The sequence below is a fragment of the Notamacropus eugenii genome, chromosome 6, assembly GCF_028372415.1.
Source record: "Notamacropus eugenii isolate mMacEug1 chromosome 6, mMacEug1.pri_v2, whole genome shotgun sequence".
NCBI classification, from domain to species: Eukaryota; Metazoa; Chordata; class Mammalia; order Diprotodontia; family Macropodidae; genus Notamacropus; species Notamacropus eugenii.
Window position 1 is genome coordinate 330,540,918 of NC_092877.1, and position 23,288 is coordinate 330,564,205.

The 23,288-nt window shown below is 36.1% G+C and overlaps 1 protein-coding gene across 7 annotated transcripts in view; it reads right to left on the reverse strand.

Moving 5' to 3' along the window:
* Positions 1–23,288, reverse strand: part of XRN1 (5'-3' exoribonuclease 1) — a 95,975-nt gene that overhangs the window by 23,007 nt on the left and 49,680 nt on the right. For 4 of the 7 annotated variants that reach the window (XM_072618193.1, XM_072618194.1, XM_072618192.1 and 1 more), the window contains exons 25-32: positions 22,378–22,524; positions 20,433–20,522; positions 19,930–20,065; positions 12,318–12,374; positions 12,060–12,192; positions 11,099–11,168; positions 5,397–5,616; positions 1,870–1,965 (exon numbers count right to left, since the gene is read on the reverse strand). In XM_072618193.1, the coding sequence (XP_072474294.1) occupies positions 1,870–1,965; positions 5,397–5,616; positions 11,099–11,168; positions 12,060–12,192; positions 12,318–12,374; positions 19,930–20,065; positions 20,433–20,522; positions 22,378–22,524 (949 nt within the window). Of the gene's footprint in view, positions 1–1,869; positions 1,966–5,396; positions 5,617–11,098; positions 11,169–11,758; positions 11,860–12,059; positions 12,193–12,317; positions 12,375–18,331; positions 18,382–19,929; positions 20,066–20,432; positions 20,523–22,377; positions 22,525–23,288 lie in introns of those variants that run through there. The other 3 variants (XR_011969026.1, XM_072618195.1, XR_011969027.1) reach the window with 3 other exon arrangements.

The window sequence follows — 23,288 nt, forward strand, 5'->3', positions numbered from 1 at the left end:
TTGAGTATTGTGGAAATACAATCAGGATAATACAGGATCTGGCAGCTTCTACATTAAGGGATTGAAGGGCTTGGAATATGATATTCCAGAAGTCAAAGAAACTAAGATTAAAACCAAGAATCACCTACCCAGCAAAACTGAGTATAATACTTCAAGAGAAAAAATGGTCATTCAATGAAATAGAGGACTTTCAAGCATTCCTGATGAAAAGACCAGAGGTGAATAGAAAATTTGACTTTCAAACACAAGAATCAAGAGAAGCATGAAAAGGTAAACAGGCAAGTGAAATCATAAGGGACTTACTAAAGTTGAACTGTTTACATTCTTACATGGAAAGATAATATTTGTAACTCTTGAAATTTTTCTCAGTATTTGCGTAGTTGGAGGGATTACACACACACACACACACAGACGGAAGGCACAGAGTGAGATGAATAGGAAGGGATGATACCTAAAAAAGTAAAATTAAGGGGTGAAAGAGGAATATATTGGGAGGAGAAAGGGAGAAATGGAATGGGGCAAATTATCTCTCATAAAAAAGGCAAGAAAAAGCTTTTTCAGTGGAGGGGAAAAGGGGGAAGGTGAGAGGGAAAAAGTGAAGCTCACTCTCTTCACATTCAGCTTAAGGAGGAAATAACATCACACTCAATTTGGTATGAAAATCTATCTTACACTACAGGAAAGCAGGGGAGAAGGGGAGAAGTGGGGTGTGAGAGAGATGATAGAAGGGAGGAAGGGGGTAATTAGAAGTAAACACTTTTGAGGAGGGACAAGGTCAAAAGAGAGAACAGAATAAATGGGGGGCAGGATAGGATGGAGGGAAATATAGTTAGTCTTTCACAACATGACTATTATGGAAGTCTTTTGCAAAACTACACATATATAGCCTATGTTGAACTGATTGCCTTCTCAGTGGGGATGGGTGGGGAGGGAGGAAGGGAGAGAAGTTTTAGGAACAAATGTTGAGAATTGTTTTTGTGTCTACCTGGGAAATAAGAAATACAAGTAATGGGGTAAAGAAATCTATCTTGCCCTACAAGAAAAGTGAGAAGATAGGGATAAGAGAAGGGAGGGGTGTGATAGAAGGGAGGGTGGATTGGGGGAAGGGGTAAACAGAATGCAAAGCATTATGGGGAGAAAGGAGGAGAGAAAACTTGAAACTCAAAATCTTATGGAAATGAATGCTGAAAGCTAAAAATAAATAAATTGAAAAAAAAAAAGAAATGACAAGCTGGATGATTTCAGAAAAACCTGGAAAGACTTACATAAACTGATGCAAAATAAAGCAGCCAGAACCAGGACATTGTACACAGTAACAGCAATAGTATACGATGGAGAATTGTGAATGACTTAAGCATTCTCAGAAATACAATGATGCAAGAGAATCTCAAAGTGTAAATGATATGATCCACTTCCAGAGAAGAACTGATACTGTCTGAATACAGACTGAAACATGTTATTTTTCACTTTCTTTCATTCTTTTTTCTTATTTGAGTCTTCTTGTACAAAATGACTAACATGGAAATGTTTTACATGACTGCACATATATCTGACTGCTTATGTCTCAGGGAGGGGAAGGGGACTAAAAGAGGGAAAGACAGAATTTAGAACTCAAAACTAAAAAAAAAAGTTAAAAAATTGTTTTAATATGTAATTGGTGAACATTAAAATGTCTTAAATCTGTACGTTAAAGATCAAAGGAGTAATTTTTTTCTAAGAAGATATCATTTGTAATTATATATTAATGTTACAAAATTATAACAATAATAATCTATATAGCATTTATCAAAATGGTAGTACTTTTTCAAAAACATTTTTTCTTTGGGTTTCCATTAATTTTTTTTCATACAGTATTAGTTGCCTACTAACCTTCTCCTGTGAATTCTGCTGAAAATGTTGAGGTTTCCCTGATCCTTGTAATGACTGCCAAATACTGCAAAATTCATCATCATCTTTAGTAGGTACCTGACAAAGGCACAACATAAAATATTTAAGGAAACAAAATATAATTATAAGCATAACATAGGGTAATAAGAAAAATTTTTAAAATAGCCACCATTTGTTTATTCAGTTTTCTAGAATCTGTTCTTCATCAACAATAGACCATTAATTTGTAAACTGGCTATCTAAATAACTTTCATTAGCTGTATCTTTCAGAGTTTTTTTTTCCCCTTTGAAATAAAGTGTAGTGGTTCCTGAAATTATGTTTCTAGAATAAGCTCTATTTATGAAAGCCAGCTAAGGTTGTAGGTATAGAAAAGTGATCTTTTGGTAATAGATAAAAGTACTAGAATTGGAGCAAGAAGACCTGGGTTCAAATTCCGTTTCAGACACAACTAGCTGTGTGATATGGGGCAAATCACAACAGCACCTACCTTGCAAGGCTGCTGAGAGGACTAAATTAAAATGTCTGTAAACCTTCAAACACTACATGAACACTAGCTCCTATTATCATACACAATTGGTCTAAGATTTTACACTAAGCATTAAAAATCCCATTCCCAAATAGATAGGCATCCCCTAGACTTCCAAATTGGCTTTCTTGCTGTTTGATACACAAGACATTCCATCTTCATGTCTTTTTCCTCATACTATTTTGCTTGTGATCTCATCAGCTTCTATGGTTTCAATGATCATCTCTATGAAGATGAGTCTCAGATCCATTTCTCTAACTCTAACCACTCTCCTGACCTCCAGTCTTGCTTCTCGAACTACCTAAGGGACCTCCCAAACTGGATGTCCTACAAACGTCTTAAAATTCAGCATGTCCTTAACTGAACTCATAATCTTTCCCTCCAGCCTCTCCCCCTATTTCCAAACTTGCCAATTACTATCCAAGGCACACCATCCTCCCCGTATTCCATATTTACAACTTTGGTGTCAATCTTGACAACTCATTCTCTCTCATCTCCTATATCCAATCTGCTGCCAAGTCCCATAGACTTTACCTTTACAACACTTTTTGTATATGCTCCCTTCTCTCCTGAGACATTGCCATTACCCTACTGGAAGACTTCATCACCTCATGAAACAGACTTCTGATTGGGCCTCCTTTTCTCTCCTAACCCCAGAACATCTTCCATTCAGCAATCCAAATGACCTTTCTAAAGCACAGGTTTGATGATGTCACCCCTTGTCCTCAACCCCCAACTCAAACTCCAGTCACTTCCTGTCACTGCAGGATCAGATAGAAACTCCTGTTTGTCTTTTAAAATCTTTCATAATTTGGCTCCTTGTTGTCTTTCCAATCTTCCTAAAATTTACTTCCTCCCAAGCATGATCCAGTGAAATTGGCTTCCTTCCTATTACTTTCACAAGATATTCCATCTTCCAACAGCATTTTCACTGGCTTTTCCTCAGACCTTGAAAACCACCCTGGCTTCCTTCAAATCCCACCTAAAATTCCATTTTCTACAAAAGGTCTTTCCTGGTCCCATTTAATGCTAGTGCCTTCCCTCTGAGATTACATCAAATTTATTCTGTATATACCCTATTTTACATAGTTGTTTGCATGTTGTCTCCCTTGTTAAATGGTGAGGTCCTTGAGGACAGAGTCTATTTTTGACTCTTTCTGTATTTCGTATTTTGTATTTGATTTGTATTTGATTTGTATTGATTTTTTGTATTTCTTTGTATCCTTATGACTTAAGCTTGGTGCTTGACATATTGTTAAGTGCTAAATAAATATTTGTTGACTTATATTTATTACCTATGTATATATTTGCACATGTACACACCATATCCCTTGCTTGAGGGTAACTGTGGTTTAATTTTTTTGTTTGTATCTCAGTTGCCTAGGACAGTGCACAACATGTTCTAGGCATTTCAAATACGCTTAATTTAACATTCTTTATAAACGGGTTTTTCTTATATCTCATTAAAATTAATAATGACTAATAATAACACACTGTATTTCTACAGTACTTGACAGTGGTCAAAGCATTTCTCAATAGCTCTACATCACTATCCTATAAAGTAGGGGGCTGAACCCGTCAGGATGGCTTGTGACATTTCTAGATGCCTGTGTATTCCTAATGATGAAAAGGAGGACCACCACGTCTTCCAAACTGTCTTTCCACTGCCTCCCCAAGCTACTCCAGGACTTGCCATGAGTTCTGCTGTTTTGTCCTGTGGTCCTGGAGCACTGCTGTCTAAATTTCCCATGTAGCCAAAGGACCTGTGGGCCCTGCCATCGTTCCTCCTGCACTGTCAGTACTTTTGGATCTTCCCATCTTCGAGATCGAACTCCTTGAAAGCAGGACTGTCTTGACTTTTCTATTTGAATTTCTAGTGGTTGGCACATAGGAACTTAATAAATGCTTTTAAAATTATTCATTCACTCATTACTGTTCCCATTTTAGAAATGAGGCAACTCATGCTCAGTTATGATAAGTGATCTGCAAAGGTCAGGTGTGGCTATTAAGTAAAGGAGTCAGGACTGGCTCAGGACTGGTTCTTTGTAGTCTTAATTCAGTGATGCTGCTGTTACATCAATAGGCAAGACATTATCTGTAAGAATTAAAAGTGATACTACTGACTTACTGCTGGTAAGGAATTAAGTTCTGAGAGGTTTTTCCAGCAATGGTAAAGAATTTGTGCTGGTACATACATACTTCTTTATTTAGTGCTTTGCCTTTCTGACCAATTGCATTCATTTGAATATTACTTATGTTATTATTGTTGCGGTCTGGTGCTACAGAGGAGAGACAAAAGCTAAGGGTCCCACCTGGGAAAATACAATTAGACACACAGAACTACAAAATTTAAAATATCTCCCATGAATTTCAAAATGGGAATGGAAAAATGGCTAATATTGAATGACATGCAGCTCTGCTCCCCTTTGGTAGTAGAGAGACAAATTTTAATCACCTGCAGAAGTTTGTAAGAGGTTCTAATGTTCCCTAGGGTGGACAAGCAACATACATGAAAAGGTGGGAAGAACTGATAATGACATTTTTAAATGTGTGCCATTGTGTGCAGCTTTGTATACCCTGAAGAAATGGCTCTATACTTTTTCTAAATAACATTATAGCAAAACAAAAGACAAAGGGATAAAATTTATGGAAATCTAAACTTGTTTCTAGAGTAAATGATTTTGTCCTTTAACACTGGAATTCTATAAATTAAGTGAGAATACCACCAATGTTACTATACTACTCACCAATCTTCCATTAATTTAAGTAAAAACACTCCTTAAGTCATATTTTCACCTTGAGAAGAACTAAATCAAATCTTTCTAAAATAAATGCAGTTTGTGCTTGTGTTCTTTCATCTTTTAACATAATTGGAGAGAAGAAGTAGATCCGGTATTATAGTCAGAAAATTTTGGACTGATTTGAAAAACAAAACAAAATATTAATAGAGCACAACTGAAGATAGGTATGTATATGTCTTACTTGAGAAGGAGTTAAAAGTGATCGAGAATTGTTGGGGCCTACATGGGCTTTCTGAGAAGCTGCAGCAAAAGAACCAGTTGAACTTGAAGTGCATGGATTCACAGCAGGCTGTGGTTTCACTATGGCTGTCAATTTCTGATTTCCAGTCTCTGAGCGATTACCATGAGAAAGGTTAATTAAGGCACTTGTTGGCAGTCGATAACCTCTTGCAGGTGAGCACCTAAAATTAGAGAACAAGCTTAAAAAGGAATCAGAAAGAAACAACATGTAAGATTTATCTAAATTAAAAAAATCATTTTAGGCAATCTAGTGTAGTTCTGGCTAGGCTACATTTCTCCATACTTTTCCCTAGAATATGAGAGATTTTGTCAAATATTTTGCTAAAATCTAGGTAAACTGTATCTGTAGCATTCCCTGGCTCTAATAGCCTAGTAATCCTGAAGAAACTGGAAATGACTTTATTTTGGCACACATGACTCGTTCTTCATGAAACTGCACTGGCTTTCTCTGATCACTGTTTCTTTTTCAAAGATTTTCACTATCCCTTTACATATATTAACACATGTTCAAGAATTTTGGTAGGAATCTTAGTCAAGTTCACTGTCACATATTACATGGATTTTGCTCTCCTAAAAAATCAAGAAAGCTGCCAATCTGGCAGTGGTTTAGTCTTTACATGACCATTTCTTTCAGTTTTGTAAGATGTTGACTATCTAGGCATGGTAATTTTGAAGGCATCATCAAAGAGAATATGACATTCTATCACTCTCCTTTATCTTAGTAACTGTGACTTTCTTAGTGTACAGATTAAAACTGAATTTCTTTTTTTGGTCTACTATCCTGTGTATTATTGAGTCATTAAGCTTTCATACATTAAAACCTTCAGATCATTTTTATACAAACTGCTAATTATCCATTCTTGCCCAACCTTTCAAAAATGATTTTATGAATACAAATTTAGGACTTAATATTTATCTATAATACATTTTATTTTCTTAGTTTAGTCATCATGCAATTCTGGTAAGATAGTCTCATATCCTGATTCTATTGGTGGATGTAGTAGCCATTCCCCTTCCTTGAATGCTCTGCCAAGGTTTACACTGTATGCAAATTTGCTAAGTTTGGCTCTCTTTCTTCATGTAAGTCAAATTTTCTTTGGGATATCACTTTTCTTTTTTTAGGTGGTAAGAGTAAAATACTACTTATCTTGCTATTGTATTCAGAAGAGTTAGTTAAAATTCTGTTATAATTACAGACAGAATTTACATTTGGGAACTGACCAAATTTACATTTGGGAACCAACTTGTAATTTTGTATCTAACTTCATGAAATTTCCAGATAGAATACATAATACTACACTTAAAGGCAAAATGATTTTATAGTTTGCCTTTTAGACCCTACAAATATCCAAAAGAACAAGGATGGTGATGCTACTTGGGGTAGATGGGATAATAATGGATTCAATTTGTTCAAACAATTAAATTTGGTTCAGTAAACACTTATCAAATATTTTATATATGAAAAATATTATGGTAGATGCTTCTGGAGCTTAAAAGGCAAAAATGAAACAATCTATACGCAGAGATGTTTTATTCCAATGGCAAAGGGAGGACTATAGCTACATCTACACAAAGACACACACACATGTGCGCAACTGAAGGAAGGAACACAAACAATTGGAAAACCTGTGCTGAAGCCTAAACAAAAACAGGATTCTAAGAAGCAGAGGTATGAAAGGAATGTACTGCGGGCACAATAAACAAGATAAATAAAGGAACAGAGCTGAGAGACAGAATGCCAACTCAACACTGACTGACATACAGAATGCACTAAGGAGATGAAGTCAGTCCAGAAAGGTAGACTGACCCAATTGGGAATGATTTTAAGTGTCAGGTTGGCAAGTTTGAAATCTTGGAGGTCATAAGAAGTCACTAATGATTTTTGAGTTAAATGGTCATACCTGTGCCAAATTTTTTTTGGCAATTGTGACGAGGGCAAATTATGGAAAGAAGAATCTAGAAGTAGAGAGATGGATTACAAATCCAGGTGTGAGGTGATGACAACCTGAATGAGGTTAGTGGCTGAGTGGGAGCAGTTCTGACGGATGCCAGAGAGGTAGTGGAGGTAGAATTGACAAGGCTTGCGTGACAGAAGATTGATATGGTCTGCTGGTCTCTTCAGCCTGTTACAGACTTTAGCCTCTTAGTAAACTATATGGCACAAGTAAATGGATGGAGGAATAGGCAAGGAAGGGGTAGAGGAAATGGAAACAATGACTTCAGCAAGTGTCCTCGCTTATCTCCTAAAACCAAAATTTAACTTCCTTCTTGAAATCTATATACATTCAGAGGAGTGAAGAGGAGGACTAGATCTCCCATGCAAGAAACTAGGCCTAACACCAGGGGAATCTTCTTACCTGTGTACAAAATAAGGAGACATGCTCCAGCTGGCATCACCTAAACATCACGAGGAAGCCTTGCCTATCTTTTCAGGGAGAAGTTATTGAACATAATGCTGAATGAGAGATTAGGGTGTTATTGGGACAGACCATTTGAGTGGCAGCAGGAAAAACCTCCTTCCATGAAAACCCAGGTAGGAAGCCTTAACCTGGGATCCTCTAAAATGGCATACACAACAAATACAGTATTTCTGGGCAAGTAGGCGGCTCAGTGGATACGACACTGGACCTGGAGTAAGGAAGACGAGTTCAAATCTAAATTCAGAAACTTACTAGCCATGTCACTTAACCTGTTTGTCTCAGTTATTGTGAGGATGAAATGACATAATATTTGTAAAGTGCTTAGAATGAAGTGTTTATTTATTATATCTTAGCTAAAAATGTTAACTATTATTATTTGGAAATGGCCAAGTCTGGGGGAGGTACAATTTTAGGGAACAAAGATAATAACTTTATTTTTTAACCTACTAAATTTAAAATCCAATTGTACATTCAGGAGGAAATGTTCAGTAGGAAGCTGATAATATTGAAGTGGAACTCAGGAAAAGACTAGGATTGTATATTAAGATGGGGGAGTTACCATTGTAATGACAACTGAATCCATGGGAGCTGGTGGAATCATCAAGAAATAAGGTATAGAGAAAAAAAGGAGAGTATCCAGGAGAAAATTGTTTTAAGGATGAGGGAGACACAGGCATAGTGAGGAAGCCAATAGACTGAAGATAGAAGAGAGAGATTAATGGGAATGAGGAAGTTCCTAAAAGACATCAGAGAGCATGGGATGAATGGTATAAAGTGACAAAAATTTGCTTTGATAAAGAGAAGAGCCGCCTCTTCCTCAGGGACTGGAACAAAGGAGAAATAAATGAGTGATGATATAAAGGAGTTTTGAAGTGGGGGAGGAGGAACCCACAGTGGCTGGCCACCCCTGGAAGCAATGAAAGAGTAATGGGAGGCGCTGCAGTGAACAGGTTTCAAACAGCTTCCAGGTGGGCCCTGATCATTAGGGGAGGATCACCGTGCGGCAGCAAGTGCCCAGCTGCCAAGACTTGGTTAACATTTGTAACAGACTTCTTTCAGCAGTATTCAGCACCTTATGAGTAAAATAAGACAAGGCAGGTCACTGGTGGAATGAAGTGATCTGGATAGAAAGCAAAGGGATCAGGGTAGGGGGTAGTGAATAGTTGACCTTTTCAATCATAGTTTTACCTGTGAAGGGATGGGAAGGGAAGTCAGAATAAAGGGATGAACTGGCAGGACATGTAGATGTGAAAGGACTAGAGATCATTAGTAGGATGAAGAATACATTACAGAGAGGCAAATTCGGGACTGATGAAAAGTTTCCCAACAATGAGAGTTATCCAAAGGTGGAACAGATTGCTTTGGCAAATAATAGCTTCTCTCTTACTGGAGAACTTTAAACAAATTCTGAACGACCCTTTATCAAGTATGTTGTAAAAGGGTTTCCTGTTCATTACTAGCGCATGTTGGATTAAAGGACTCTGGGATTCCTTATCAATCCTTGAGATTCTGTGACTCAGTTGTCAAATCTGCTACTCACACTCAAACAGGAGTGGAATCATCGCATACGCCAAAGGCGTAGTACTTCTGAATGGGTACTCGCTCACAGATGGAAGGATTCCTTCTTGTCAAAAAAGGATTACATTCCTGGGGCTATGAAGTCTGAGTGGGTGTTTTCTCAATTTGTGGGGGAGATATTTTCAGAAGTGTGCTTGTGAGTGAAATAGTGCAAGAAAGGCTCACACTCCTTTACTTTCTGGAAAAACTCTGTTCCTGGTGGCCAGGTTCCTTTCCCCATGTTTCCCCATTTGTTTCTTTCTTCCTAGGCCAACGTTCCCCTCAAAAGAGCATCCTCTCTCTTCTGTTCAGAGGCCAATGGGGATGGCTGGCCTACGTCTGAGAATATATATTTGAGCTCGCCTGTGGCTAGGATGGAAAGGGGAGAACACCTTGGAGATGAAAGAAGAGTAAGTCTCACGTGACTTAATTAGTCTAATCTTTAGTCAAATCAATCCTCTTTTATCTTCTTAAGTGTTTTAACCAATTTAGACTGGCATTCTAGTTCCTTTCCATTTCCCATACCCAAATATGAAGGAGTGAAAGGAGTATCCCACAAGGGTTTTCATCTATATATGTATTCCACAGCCCAAAGTCATGAGGATGCTTCCCCAAAGTCACAGGATCTAAAACAGGGTATTAAAGGGGCAGTAATAAGGGGTAACAAGTTCCTCAGAAATCAGCAGTCTTAGATGAGCTTCCATCCAGGAGCTGATTCTTTCTGCTAGAATGATTTGCTCTAGCAACAATGATAAAGGGACCAGAATGAGATCTAACCCTGGGAACCTAGCTATCTCTGTTAATGATTTTTTTTTAGACTAGGATGACAGCCTTCAAAAAAGGAAATGGTTTTTAGCTGATGAGAATGGGCCAAAGCTGCTTCTATCATGTACCTATTAATTAATCAACAAGCATTTTATGAAATATTTGTGTGTACCAGGGAGTGTTAGGTACTAGGGATACAAATAAATACAGAGTATGAAACTCAAGGAGTCTATAGTCTATTAAGAGACAACATACACATCTCTAAGTATATACAGAATAAATATAAATGGATGCTTTAAAAAATAAATATAAGATAATTAATGTGGGGAAGGTAGAGGGGAAAAGGCAGTAGCAAGACCAGAAAAAGCTTCATGTATTCATACTCTCTTGATTCCAAGAGCATGCCTATGTGTCTAGTCATAAAGGAAAGCTTCTAAAGTGAATCACCCCTAGATCAGAAATAAAAATTTTAAAGCTGCATATATAGGCTTCCAATGGCCATTTGGGCATGGCTAAAAACCATATGGAACAGGAAACTGGGGGATGACCAATGGTGGACAAGAAACTGCTGACCATATTGCAGAGAAAAAAGAATTAGGAAGCATAAGTGATGTAAAACACCATAATATTGGCAGTCATCCCCTACAGTAAACACGTGTGATTGCAATTGAGAATCATGATTTTTAAGTGAGGAAATAAGGAAGCACAACTAATGGGATTGTGGGGAAAAAATCCCAATTTCAATACTAAGGTTTCTCATTAATCAAAAGAAAGAACTCAAAGAAATACTTTTCAGTTTTTCTTGTAACATTACAAAGCTCATTTAAAATAAAAAGCAGAAATGAATTTAAATTTAGGTGATACTCATATAACGGAAGCATCATCATTAGGAAAGACAAACCTTATCCTTAAACCTCCATGAAATTCTTCATCAAATAATACTTCAAAAAGCACATCTGCTTCTCTGCTGGCTGTAGAAAAGAGAATCAGCAAAAGGAAAAGTCACTTGATATAATATTGACTAACACTCTTTCACATATTCTTCTGAGATATATTATCACAAGAAACCCTTACATTTTTTATTTTATTCATTAAATGGCTTAAGGTTCAAGGATTTAAATAATTTTAACCAGAAAAAAATGGTTACAGACTGAGACTATGCTCTGAAGAATATTAACTGTATGCTGTAATATCAGTTTTTTCTTATTTGAGAGTTTTCAGAAGTCAAGCAAACACGTTTTTCTTCTAGAAAGCTAAAGATCTAGTTTTTGCTTGGCAATCAACACAATAGGAATCACTTGCATATAGATTATATACATTATCTGACTTATTTTAAACCAATACTAAGCTCAGTTTCCTTGTTGTCTGCTTTGAAAGTCCATTGGCAAACATTCTCCTACTTTTACGGGGGGACGATGATTTCATTTTTCCATAAAAATCAAGAGCCCCTAATGAAAGCAGAGGAATATTTCACTTGTCTCTTAAAATAGTTTTCAGACTGATTAAGTGAAAAACTAAGATGAGGACAATTTTCTCTGATCTCATGAAAACTTATTCATACCTGCTAGAGGTCTTGTATAATTTTAATGTGGTAAATAGAAACCTCCAATTTCTCAGCAGCCCTTTCTCAACTTCCCCTTCTTTTAACCACTCCCCAGATGACTAGGCAAGATAAAAAAGGAGGAGAATTTTTTCAGAAAAGGATAAGCTGAAAATATTAATTAACTTTTAAAAAAGATGATTTTTCCACTTATCAGAATGAAAGTCATTCCAACCTACTTTGCAATGAAAAAACCAAACATGTTTGTTTCCAAGATAACTATAGTTTAAACAAATAACTGGCATCAAAATGAAAATATTACCTCCTTTAATTCCTATAATGGTGCCACGGAGACCCACAGGAACTGAAAAGTTCTCTCTCACATTTACAACACGGTCAAAAAGACGAAATTCTGCATCCCGATCAGGAATAATCCCCTGCTGTTGCTCTAAAGGCTAAGAAGAAAAAATTATTCTAGTATTTCTAAAAATCTCCTGTCCCCAAATACGAAAGACTAGGACATTGCGGAAAAAAGTTAAAGAAGCTGGATTTGCTACATTTTGCTATAAACATCACTTACTCTGTACAGTAAATGGGGTTTCACTGTCACTCGTACCTTCTTATTACTCTTCCTTTGCTAAAGAAATAGAAAAAGACATGCTTAGAAATTCAATAAACAAAGGATACATTCACTTGTAAATACTGTTATCAAGAAGGAAAAGCCTCTAAAATCAAGCAACTCTTTCACAAAGTGAAATGATTCAATTTTGGGGTGTGGGAAGAACATGAGTGAAAGACTGAATTATGATCACCTAAAATAATGACTTTTTATAAAATCTAAAATGGCACCAACCGATCAAAAGATTTTTTGTTGTCAATTAGATTCAACAACCACTTATTAAACTTCCCCTACGTGCAAAGCATTGTGCAAGATCCCAGCAACACCGAGACCAAAAAATCAGTCCCTCCCATCAAGAAGCTTCTATTCTGCTTTGGGATACAACATGTAAATAAGTATCCAACAAGTATTTCTAAAAAATCTACAATGTACCAGGTGCTGTGCTGGGTTTAGAACGTAAGTAGAAAGAATGAAACAACTACTTGCAATGAGTTTACATGCTAAACAGGGAGATAAAAAATACATGCAACGTAAAGTTTAACAAGTACATATGTAAGCATACGCAAACACCTACACACAAAATAATGAAAAATAAAGCAACTTGGGAGGGAGGACATTAGCAGTTAAGGAAATCGGGAAAGGCTTCTTGTAAAACATAGTGCCTGGGAGGCTCCTGAAAAGAAAATACAATTCTATTACATGCAGTTAAGGAAGGAGGGGATTGGGATTCTAGGCATATAGGATGGAGTCAGAAGACGGAGCACTGTGTGAGAGGCACGGAAAAGGGCAGCTTGCAGTGAAGGATGCAGGAAAGAAGTCATGTTCAATGAGAACAGAAAGATAAATAGATGCAAAGTAACACGGGGAACCAGAAAGCCCTAGAACTAGAGGGATTAGAAAAGGGTTCCTAAGCACTTTGAAGGCTGAGGTGAGAGGGGAGGCCAACTGACATATAAAACTATGACAATGCAATGCTATGTTTGAGGAATACTCCAATTTGGTTAGAACACATGGGAGGAGGAAGAATGCCAACTACATATGGAAAGGTCAGCTAGAATGTAAAGGGCCTGAAATGTCCAATATCATAACCCTCCCATACACCTGTGGGTTTTTCTTATTTAAATGTTTCACTTTTTTCTTTGTATACTCTCCTAAAAGCAAGGTACTAAACATTCTTAAGCAGGGGAATGATATGATTAAGCTTGTGTTTTAGGAAGATAATTAGTTTGGCAGTTAGTTATATGGAGGATGGATTGAAGAAAGAAGAGACTAGAAGCAGGGAAACCAATTAGAAGTCTACAACAATAATCCAAGCAAAAGAAGATAAAGACCTCGGATGAAGGGGACAGAATGGGAGAGATGTTGGGGAGGTAGAGGCGATCTGTCTTGGTAATGTGAAAAAGAGGCGGGGTCAAGAATGTTCTTGCAGTTGTAAAATTGTGGGACTCAAGGGATAGTGATATTCTCAACAGAAATGGAAATTTTGAGGAAGGATGAGTTCGGAGGGGTAGGTAATGAATTACATTTTTAACATACTAATCTTAGATGCTGAGAGTACACTCAGGTGTATAGTTAGTAACTTAGGATTTATTAAGTGCCTACTATACATTAAGGGCTAGAAATACAACTAAAGGTAAAATAAGGTAGTCCCTGCTCTCAAGGAGTTCAGAGTCTAATGGGGAAAACAATATGCAAACAACTATATATAGGGATCAATTGGGGGTGGTCTCAGAAGGAAGGCACTAAAATTAAGGATGGGGAAAAGCTTCTTACAGAAAGTATGACTGCAGGTGAGACTTGAAGGACACCAAGGAAGATAGGAAGTGGAGATGAGGAAGGAGTTCTAGGTCTGAGATAACCAGGGAAAGCTCTTGAGAGTTGGGAGATGGAATGTTATATGAGGAACTGCAAGAAGGTCAATGGCAATGGACTGCAGAGATCATGAAAGGGAACAAGGTGTTAGAAGTCTGGAAAGGTAGGGAGGAACCAGGTTATAAGGGGCTTTATAAACCAAATAATTTTGTATTTGATCCTGGAGGTAACTGGGAGCCACTGGAGTTTACTGGCAGATCAGTGTAAAAAGCTGAATGGAGGATGGGCTGGAGGGAGAGATTCTGAGTCATCTACAGAAAGCTGGTAATTGTTCCCAGGGATCTTGATGAGATCATCAAGAGTGATGTTATTGAGAGACATAAGAGAGACCAAGGCAGAGACTTGAAGGTCAACAGTTAGAGTGATGGAAGAGGAGTAATGACCTACCAAAGGAGAGTCAGACGGTCAAACAGTTAGGAGAAACAGGAGACAACAGTACAATTAAAAACCAACGAATGATGTCATCTGGAGAGGGGGAAAGGTGCTACACAGGGTTGAAAACTGTGAAGAGGATGACGAATGTAAAAAAGCTGTTGGATTTAGCAATCAGGAGGTAATTGGTAACCTTGAAAGAACTGTTTTAGTGAGTGTTGAGGTTAGCAGCCAGATTTTAAGGGACTGAGGAGTGGAAAGTAAGGATGCAGAGACAATGACAGAGTTGAGAGAACAGAAGTGGGACAAATGAAAGGAGTTTCCTCTAGGCAGCTGAGAATTTGGAATCACAGAGATGAAGAGAAGAAAAGAGAGAGCTCTGCTAGCCATAGGATGGAGAAGGCTACTTGATGGAGCTCCTATCCTCAAGCATTCTCTGGTGATCGGAGGTATGCTCGTACGCTTTCTCTCAATAATTGACATTTACACAGAGCATTAAAGTTTGCAAAGTGCTTTACAAAGGTCATCTCAATTGTTCTCAAACAGCAAGGGAAGAAGGGAGATGAGGTCAGGTATTTGGGATAACAAAAATACCTTGTAACCAAGTTCCCAGGGGTCTGACAACTAAAATTCAGTGAGAGTCCCTTTATCTCATCTTAAGATAGAAGATGATGCACAATCAGATGATACCTTCCACATGGAATAACTTTGGAATTAGTTCCTGAAATTCTTAAGAATAGAAAACCTGGGTCTTATAACTGTCAGAGAAAATATTGGGGATGTAACTTGAAATCCAATATAAGAGCTGATTTTAAAAGTAATTCTTCCTGAAAACAAGTTCAGTAATTCCTCCTCCCTATCTGATGACATTTAGAATACAGCTGAACACCTGAAAGGTGACAAAAGCTTCTCTGTACTCCAAATATGTGTCACAAAGTTAGTCAATAAATATTTATTAAGCATTATGACCGAGCTGAGCACTGGGGATATGACAAAAGGCAAAAGATGATCTCTGCTCTCGAGGACCTTAGTGTTTGCTAGGTGACAAGAGGCAGGTATTCTGAACACGACAGGAACTGACAGCAGAGGGACACGTAAGAAGTATAAAAAGACATTTAGTACATGGGGAATTGGAGCTGTCCTACATCCAGAGGCTCTGAGGACATCCCTACTTTAAAGCACAATACCATAAATTATATTCTTGGAGATAAACCTTACTGCCAAGAAAAGGATTAACTTTACAAAAAGCAGAAGTATAATTTTAGAAAGGTTTATATCTTTACTAAAGTATTTTGTAAATTTTCAGCTCTGCTTCTGAGAATCCCTAGTTTCCAAGTTGGCTCAAGTGCCACTTTAAACATGAAATTTTTTCGGATAGATCCAGCTCAGGTCTCTCTTCTAAGATTCAGTTCTATTTTCACCAACTGCCTACTAGGCATTTTAAAGTGGACTGTCAAAGTCATCTCAAACTAAAAATGTTCAAAACAAAATTGATTTCTCCCCCTTACCCATATCATATTCTTCCTGAATTTCCCTATTTCTGTCAAGTAGACCACCATCTGTCCAATTACTCAAGTTTCTCACTCTCAACTCTTCATTTTCAATTACCCCACATATTGAAACAGTTGCCAAATTTTGCTGCTCTTTTCACATCTTGTGTATTTATTCCCTTTCTTTACTCATCGAGCCAGCACTCTATTTCAGGCCCTCATCATGCCTGAACTATTCCCCCTAATCTGAACTGTTAACTCTGGGACCAAATATAAACTCCCGCTTGGCCTTTAAAGCTCTTCATGACCTGGCTCCAACCTAACTTTGAGATTTACTACACTTTATCTCTCTCACAAACTTTATGGTCTTTAAAGTCTAAAAAGACTTTATTAAGGCTCCTCGCACATGGCACCTCTTCCATCTTGTACCTTTTCACAGGTTGTCACACACATCTGGAATGCACTCCCTTTCTCACCTCTGCCTCTTAGAACCTATCATTTCCTTTGATATTTATTTAGCTAAAACAACAACTTCAGCACGATGCCTTTTTTGCTAGTGCCTACTCCCTGAAAAGAATGGAAGGTCCTTAAAGACAAGCATGGTTTCATTTTTGTCTTTTTATCCTCTATATGTAGCACAGTGCCTAGCACCATAATAGGGACTAAATAAAAGTTTAGAGATTGATAAAAGGGGTAAAAGGTACCTTTAGAATTTTCTGATCATGCTGGATGGATACTGTTCTAGAAAAGTGCTTAAAAGAAAGAAACACACATTCTACTTTAAAGTTATTTGAAAAAGTAAACACTTAGTGGCATTTGAGCCTGATATCTTTGCTACAGTTGTGGTTACTTAACTTGTATTCACAACTCTTAGGGATTCTGCCTGTCTTCCTGGGGTCAGTGGGATGAGTCAACACGTCTAAAACCGAACTTAGAAACGTGAACTAATGCCTCTTTTCCAACTTTCCTATGTAATACAAGCTTCTCATTTAACATGAACCTTTATGTAATATAGAATACAGGCTTCTTGGGGACAGGGACTCATTTAATCCTTGTTTCCCCAGAGACTGGCAGAATACATGGCACATATTAAAGATCTAACAAATGCCTGCTGAGTATCTTCACTTGTGATTCTTTCTCTTCCCTCACCTCACACATCCAGGCAGGCACCAAATCCTAACTGTTTCTATCTCTGAAAGGTCTCTTTTTTTTTCTGGCCTCTCAAATCCTATCTAACCATCCTACTAGTTTACGGCCCTTCTCTCTTCTTCCTCTAACTTCTGGTAACTTCCTCCACCCTGCTGTCCTGGCAGTCCTCTTGATGGACACTGTTACCACATCATTCTTCTCCTCCAAGCACTCTAATGTCTCTACACAGCTTAAGGGAGAAAGTATAAACTGCTTCTGGCAGTCAGCCTGCCTGTATCTTATGTATTACTGCTCTACACTTCCTTAAATTGGAGCATTTTCCAATTCCTGTTCTTACGCTGCCTTTTCCCATCGTGGCCATTATTCCTGTTGCTTTCCCATTACTGAAATGGAATTTCTATTCCTGTCCGCACAGCTCTGTACTGATGTCCTTCCCTTCAGACCCAATGACTTTCTCGAGGAAGCTTTCACTGATAATCCCAAGTGAAAAGAATCTGTCCTTCACAATGACCTCCTGCTCTCTTATTTGTATCCTTATGCTGTCCTGATTGCAAGTTCCTTGAAGGCAGTACCTATGCTTCATCTACCTTTGTACCCCAACTTCCAGACAGTATATTACAAATGGTCGGAAACTAATAAATGTAGTCAAGTCAAACTTACCCGCAGTTCCTATGAACACAGAATAGTGTTATCAAAGAAAATGCTATAATTGAATGTTAGAAAAATGTAATATTATATTAATTTCATCAAAATAAAACAACATATATTCTGGGAGTTGAGTCAGAAAACAATGAGAAGTGTTTCTCCAAAAATTCTATAAAAAAGCAAAGATTTCTTGAATCTGCTAATGTCTTCTTCTTGCAACTTGCTGCTATGTTATCATTCAAAATGGCTAGAGGCAGTGAAGACTTTAATTTCTTTTCAAACTAAGAGTCTGATCTTACTGTTTTCCATATATTAAGATTTTTTTTGGAAAATGAGCAACATGCTGATTTAGACAAGATGGTTATCAACTCAGATGATAACTTCTCTTATATACAAGTATTTAGCAAATATTCTTTGATGATAAATATGTAAAGAAAATAAACTTACATAAGACTATAATGAAGTATATATTATACTGAGCAGACACAGATACATGGCTAAAAGGCAAAATAGGATTTCAGGTTACTGAAGTGTTGAAATACAGTATACATCATCAAATTCATTGCCTTTTATATATATCCACTTTACATTTATTCAGACTATTATACTTATTTATCTAAGAAATGCATTTTAAATTCATAATAGAGGCAGTTGGAACTTTGTAGCAACCCATGTAAAAATAATTATAAAATTATTTAAGAAGTAACAAATATAAAATAATGAGGTGATAACATGAATTTTGGCTATAATCACCTTGGATCCTTTTGGCTCTCAACTGACAAGCATTTAAGTGCACTATGTGTCAGGCAATATACTAATAAGTACTTATAATAAAAAGAAAAATCATCAACAGTCATTAAGCAGCTCATATTCTAATGGAGGAGGCAGCATATATACAAATTTATAATAACACTCTGTGCACATAGTATAAGTTCAATGAATACTTGTTGAGTATTTCATTAAAACCAAGAAATCTGCATTTCTAATACAATCCTTCTTACATTCTTACCTGTCCACTGCTTTATTACAGAAAAACTTACGTGGGCATTACTGACAAAAATTTTGCCTGTTTCTAAACATTATCTACATCATGCTTTGTATTTGGAATGCTAAACGCTCATTTGAGATATAACTGGATTAATATATACTTAGAAAATTTAATTAGTTCTTGTTTAATCAAGATTAAAATGAAAAACAAAAAAGACATAAATTAACAATCTTATAATCTAGGTTGGATAAGACATTGATTTTGGTCAAAGGCCATTGCAAGATTCACAGAACAGAATAAACAGGAATATCTAAAATAAGACCAAAATTAGTAAAATAACTAAGTTTCTAAGTGTAAGAATGGGTAACATCTTAGAAGTGATTTCATGAAAATATATCAAGAATTTATGGACTTTTTAGGAAGTGCAGTGGGAATTCAGATCTGTGAATTAATTTGCGTAGGAACTTTTGAATAAAGAAAGAAGGCAGATACTTGTATTTAACTTAGTGTTCAAAAAACTGCCTGCATGCAATAAAAGACTGAGTGTCAGCCCAGCAATTACGCATCTATTATATGTCAGGGGCAGGATCTGAACAATGGTCTGTTCGACTCATGGGAGAGATCTCTGCCTTGTACTATCTCTCATATAATCTGGAAGTTTTAGTATGTCTAAAAAGTTTATTCTAAAACCAATGTCTTGTTTAACTTTGTTCTCTAATAACTATTCATACTGAATAAGATCACCTTTGGCTTTCCAAATAATTCAGAGCTCTCCAGCCTCATTGATCTTACTGTAATCATGATATATATATTTTAAAATAAAATAAAAGAAAATAATTATACATCTAGCCCTTGCGTTTGCTGTAAATGATAAATCAAAGTCCTTAGAATTCTTTATACTACACTGTGGAAAGATTGTGATATTACCCAAATCCTAGGATTACTCGGTACCAACCTTTGTCTATTTGGCAGTAATACAAAATAAGTCACTTGCAAAATTTTGCAAATTGTCCTGTTGTATTTCATTTACTCAATCCCATTTATTGAAAATGAGTACCTTGCACTTCTCTACTTCTTCTTCAATCTTCTCCACAATCGCTGCATCCAGAATTTGTAAATCACAAGACGAGCGAGACAAAGCACTGACAGGATGCGCCTTTAGCCACATAACAATTTCTTGAACTTTCTCAGCACTACATTAAAAAAAAATTCATTATTTTTTTCCAGAGAAAAAATGCTCTGAGGGGTTACATATATCATTGCAAATTACAACAGTCTCCAGGTTTATGATCTTAAAAGTTAATCATTTAAGTTTATTCTGGAGACAGAGATGCAGTATAAATTTGAAAATGTTATGTCCTAAAACCAAAATCAACGTAACAGAAATCATATCTTAAAAACATTAATTGAACATATGACATGAAAAAGTTCCCATTAGCATTATGATTAAAACACAATTTATTTTACTTGAAAAATGAAGATTTTATAATTAGTTTTGTTAATAAATGGGACTACTGACTTGAACTGCTGTGTCACTAAAATGACACAAAAATTACGTACCCATTCTCATTTTCCCCAGGCCAAATGTCATCTTCATAGAACACATCTTCTTGGCTGTTCTTAGATACATAACTAAAGAGTTCTGGTACCCTACCAACAACAACAAAATGCATTTTAATTATAGTGCTTCTCCATACCATTTGTTCCCAAGTGCCACAGACGACTGCTTACTCTAGCTAGGGAATTTATAGAGAGATTTAAAAGACTTGAGAGCCAGAAACTGTAACCATTTGTTCAGAAAAACCTCTGCAGGTAGGCTGGTCAAAGAATAAGGCTAATAAAATTAAAAAAAAAAAACTTGTGATATTTTAGCGTTCTTTATTCACTATAATGTGCAAGTGTGAATAAATGGGAGAAAAAAAGGTTTTAAGAGTTTGTTATCTTTAAAAGCAAGTTGAGAGATCATATTACCATAATTCTTAGAGTGATGATTATGACTTTAGCTCACACATGTTTAAATCCAAGTCTAATTTATACTTATCACTAACAGAAAATTTACCTTTCTAGAAATAACTTTATATGATTGGATATGTAAGAAAGAAAAGAATAAATATGAAATTTGATATCCCAGTGAAAAAAATATACACACATATATTTAAAACGTTAGTAAAAAAATTTAAAATCTTCTAGCACTTGAAAACTTGAAAAACTTATTTTGAAAGTTAGTTGCTGAAAATAATATGTTCTGATAATATTATGCGGGGAAACATCTAACATATGAAATAAATTTTTAGTATATTGCAAACTAAGAAAATACAGTAGCAAGAATCCTCATCCCATTCCTTCCTTTACCCTCTCAAATGGTTACAAAATGCAAAAAAACCAATTAGCAATATTTATTATGAGACTCTTATGTGTAGAATTCTGGGATGATTAAATCATTTAGTTTATCAGTATAATTTAAATGGCCAGGAAACGAAAACTTTAAAATCTCATATGAAAATTAACATGCTGAGTTTAGTAAATAGGTAGCCACTTTACAATTTCTCAGGTATTTGAAAATATTAAAATACTTCTTAGCCAACACTAAATTAATTGTGTTCATAAAAATATATTAACAGTTGATATTTATTTAGTACTCTGAAGTTTGAAAAACAATGTGTATCATCTCACTTAATCCTTATAATAGCTCTTAAATACTACAGTTACTATTAGATTCAATTTACAGATGAGGAAATTGAGGCTCAGAAGGGCTAGGTGACGTAGCTATTTAGTTCTAGAAATGGGATTTGAACCCAAGACTCCAAGTCCAACACTCCTCCCACCACATCACATAGGAGGTGATATACAGAGTATTAATATGGTAAAAAAACAGTTAATTGGGAGATTTGGGTCTCTTCAACTAACTAAATATATAACTGAACAAGTCATAATGTCTTGGCTACAGTTTTCTCATTTTTTGGACATTTCAAAGGTCCTTTCCAATAAATAAATAAAATTAAAATTTTATAATCCTTTATGGTCCTAGAAGACCTTAGTTAGTATTTATAAAAATCAGGATAACTCATATAAGACTGAAAAAACTCACTGTAAAAATATGACAATTTTAAAAAAAGATTACAATTAAATTCCACATTCTGATTTTTTTTTACATGAGATTTTTATCTGGCTAAAGCAAAGCTCTGGTTTGGAAACTCTTACCATCAAGAATAGTACAACTTTCAAGATATAGTCATAGAATCGATAGCTCAGTAATTTGAAGTACTTTATTTCTCATTTTTTCTTTAATATTAATTATGGTCAGCATTCACTCTATTTTGTCATATTAAGTGATGTGGCCATCTGTGATGGGGGCACTACTAAGGAAAATCAAGTTATGTTTTAAATGCTTATATTTCATTTAAAACCAAAGAACTGAAATCAGTTTGACAAAATGAATTAATGCCACTAAATGCTAAGATTGTGGGGAGGAATAGGAAGAGGAGCTCATGACATGAGCCATTACCTTTCGAGGTACTCTGCCAGGAGCTGCTCCACAGCACAAGAATACAGCCATTCATTGCTAACTTTCTTGGTGTAGCCAGGAACCTCTTCATTCTTCTTATTAAACTTCAAGTTCAATCCCACATTGGCTTTGTGGTCTCCATGGGGACTATTTAAAAGCAAACAAAAATGGATCATTAATTTTGATCATGTAACAAATTAAAATTGTTTCCCAATCGCAGAAAAGTTTGACTTTGATTCTATATTTTACTTATTGTGGCTATTTTTTTGTGGCAAACAACAGTTCAAAGTAGAAGAAAAACTCCAAAAGCTAAACCAAGAAAAATACAGATAAATCACATACTTCATTAAAGAAGAAAAAAAATTCAACAAGAGGCAAGGAATTGAATTTTATTAGAATTTTAATTAAATTTTATTTTTTCATTCAACAAAAATCTACCTTCTCTTCTACCTCCCCACTTCCCCCCAAAAGTCCTGTTACAAACATACAATCAGGCAGAATATTTCCAAATTGGCCATGTCTATAAAAAAAGATCCCAATCTGCACTCTGAATTCATCACCTCTCTATTAAGAGGTGGGTAGGATGTTTCATTGTTTAAGTCCTCTGGAATTTTGGTAGGTCATTGTGCTGATCAGTTTCTGAATTCTTCCAAATTGCAACACTGTTGTTACTGTATACTTTGTTCTAAAGTTCCGCTCACTTCACTCTGTACCAGTTCATGCAAGTCACTCCAGGTTTCTCTGCAAATATCCCTGACATAATTTCTTACAGCATTCCATCAGATTTATACACTCTAACTTGTTCTTTTTCATAGGCAATTTATAAGCACCCACAGTTCCAATTCTTTGTCACCACAAAAAGAGCTGCTATAAATATTTATAGCTTTAATTGTTTTGCTTAGGACTAATTC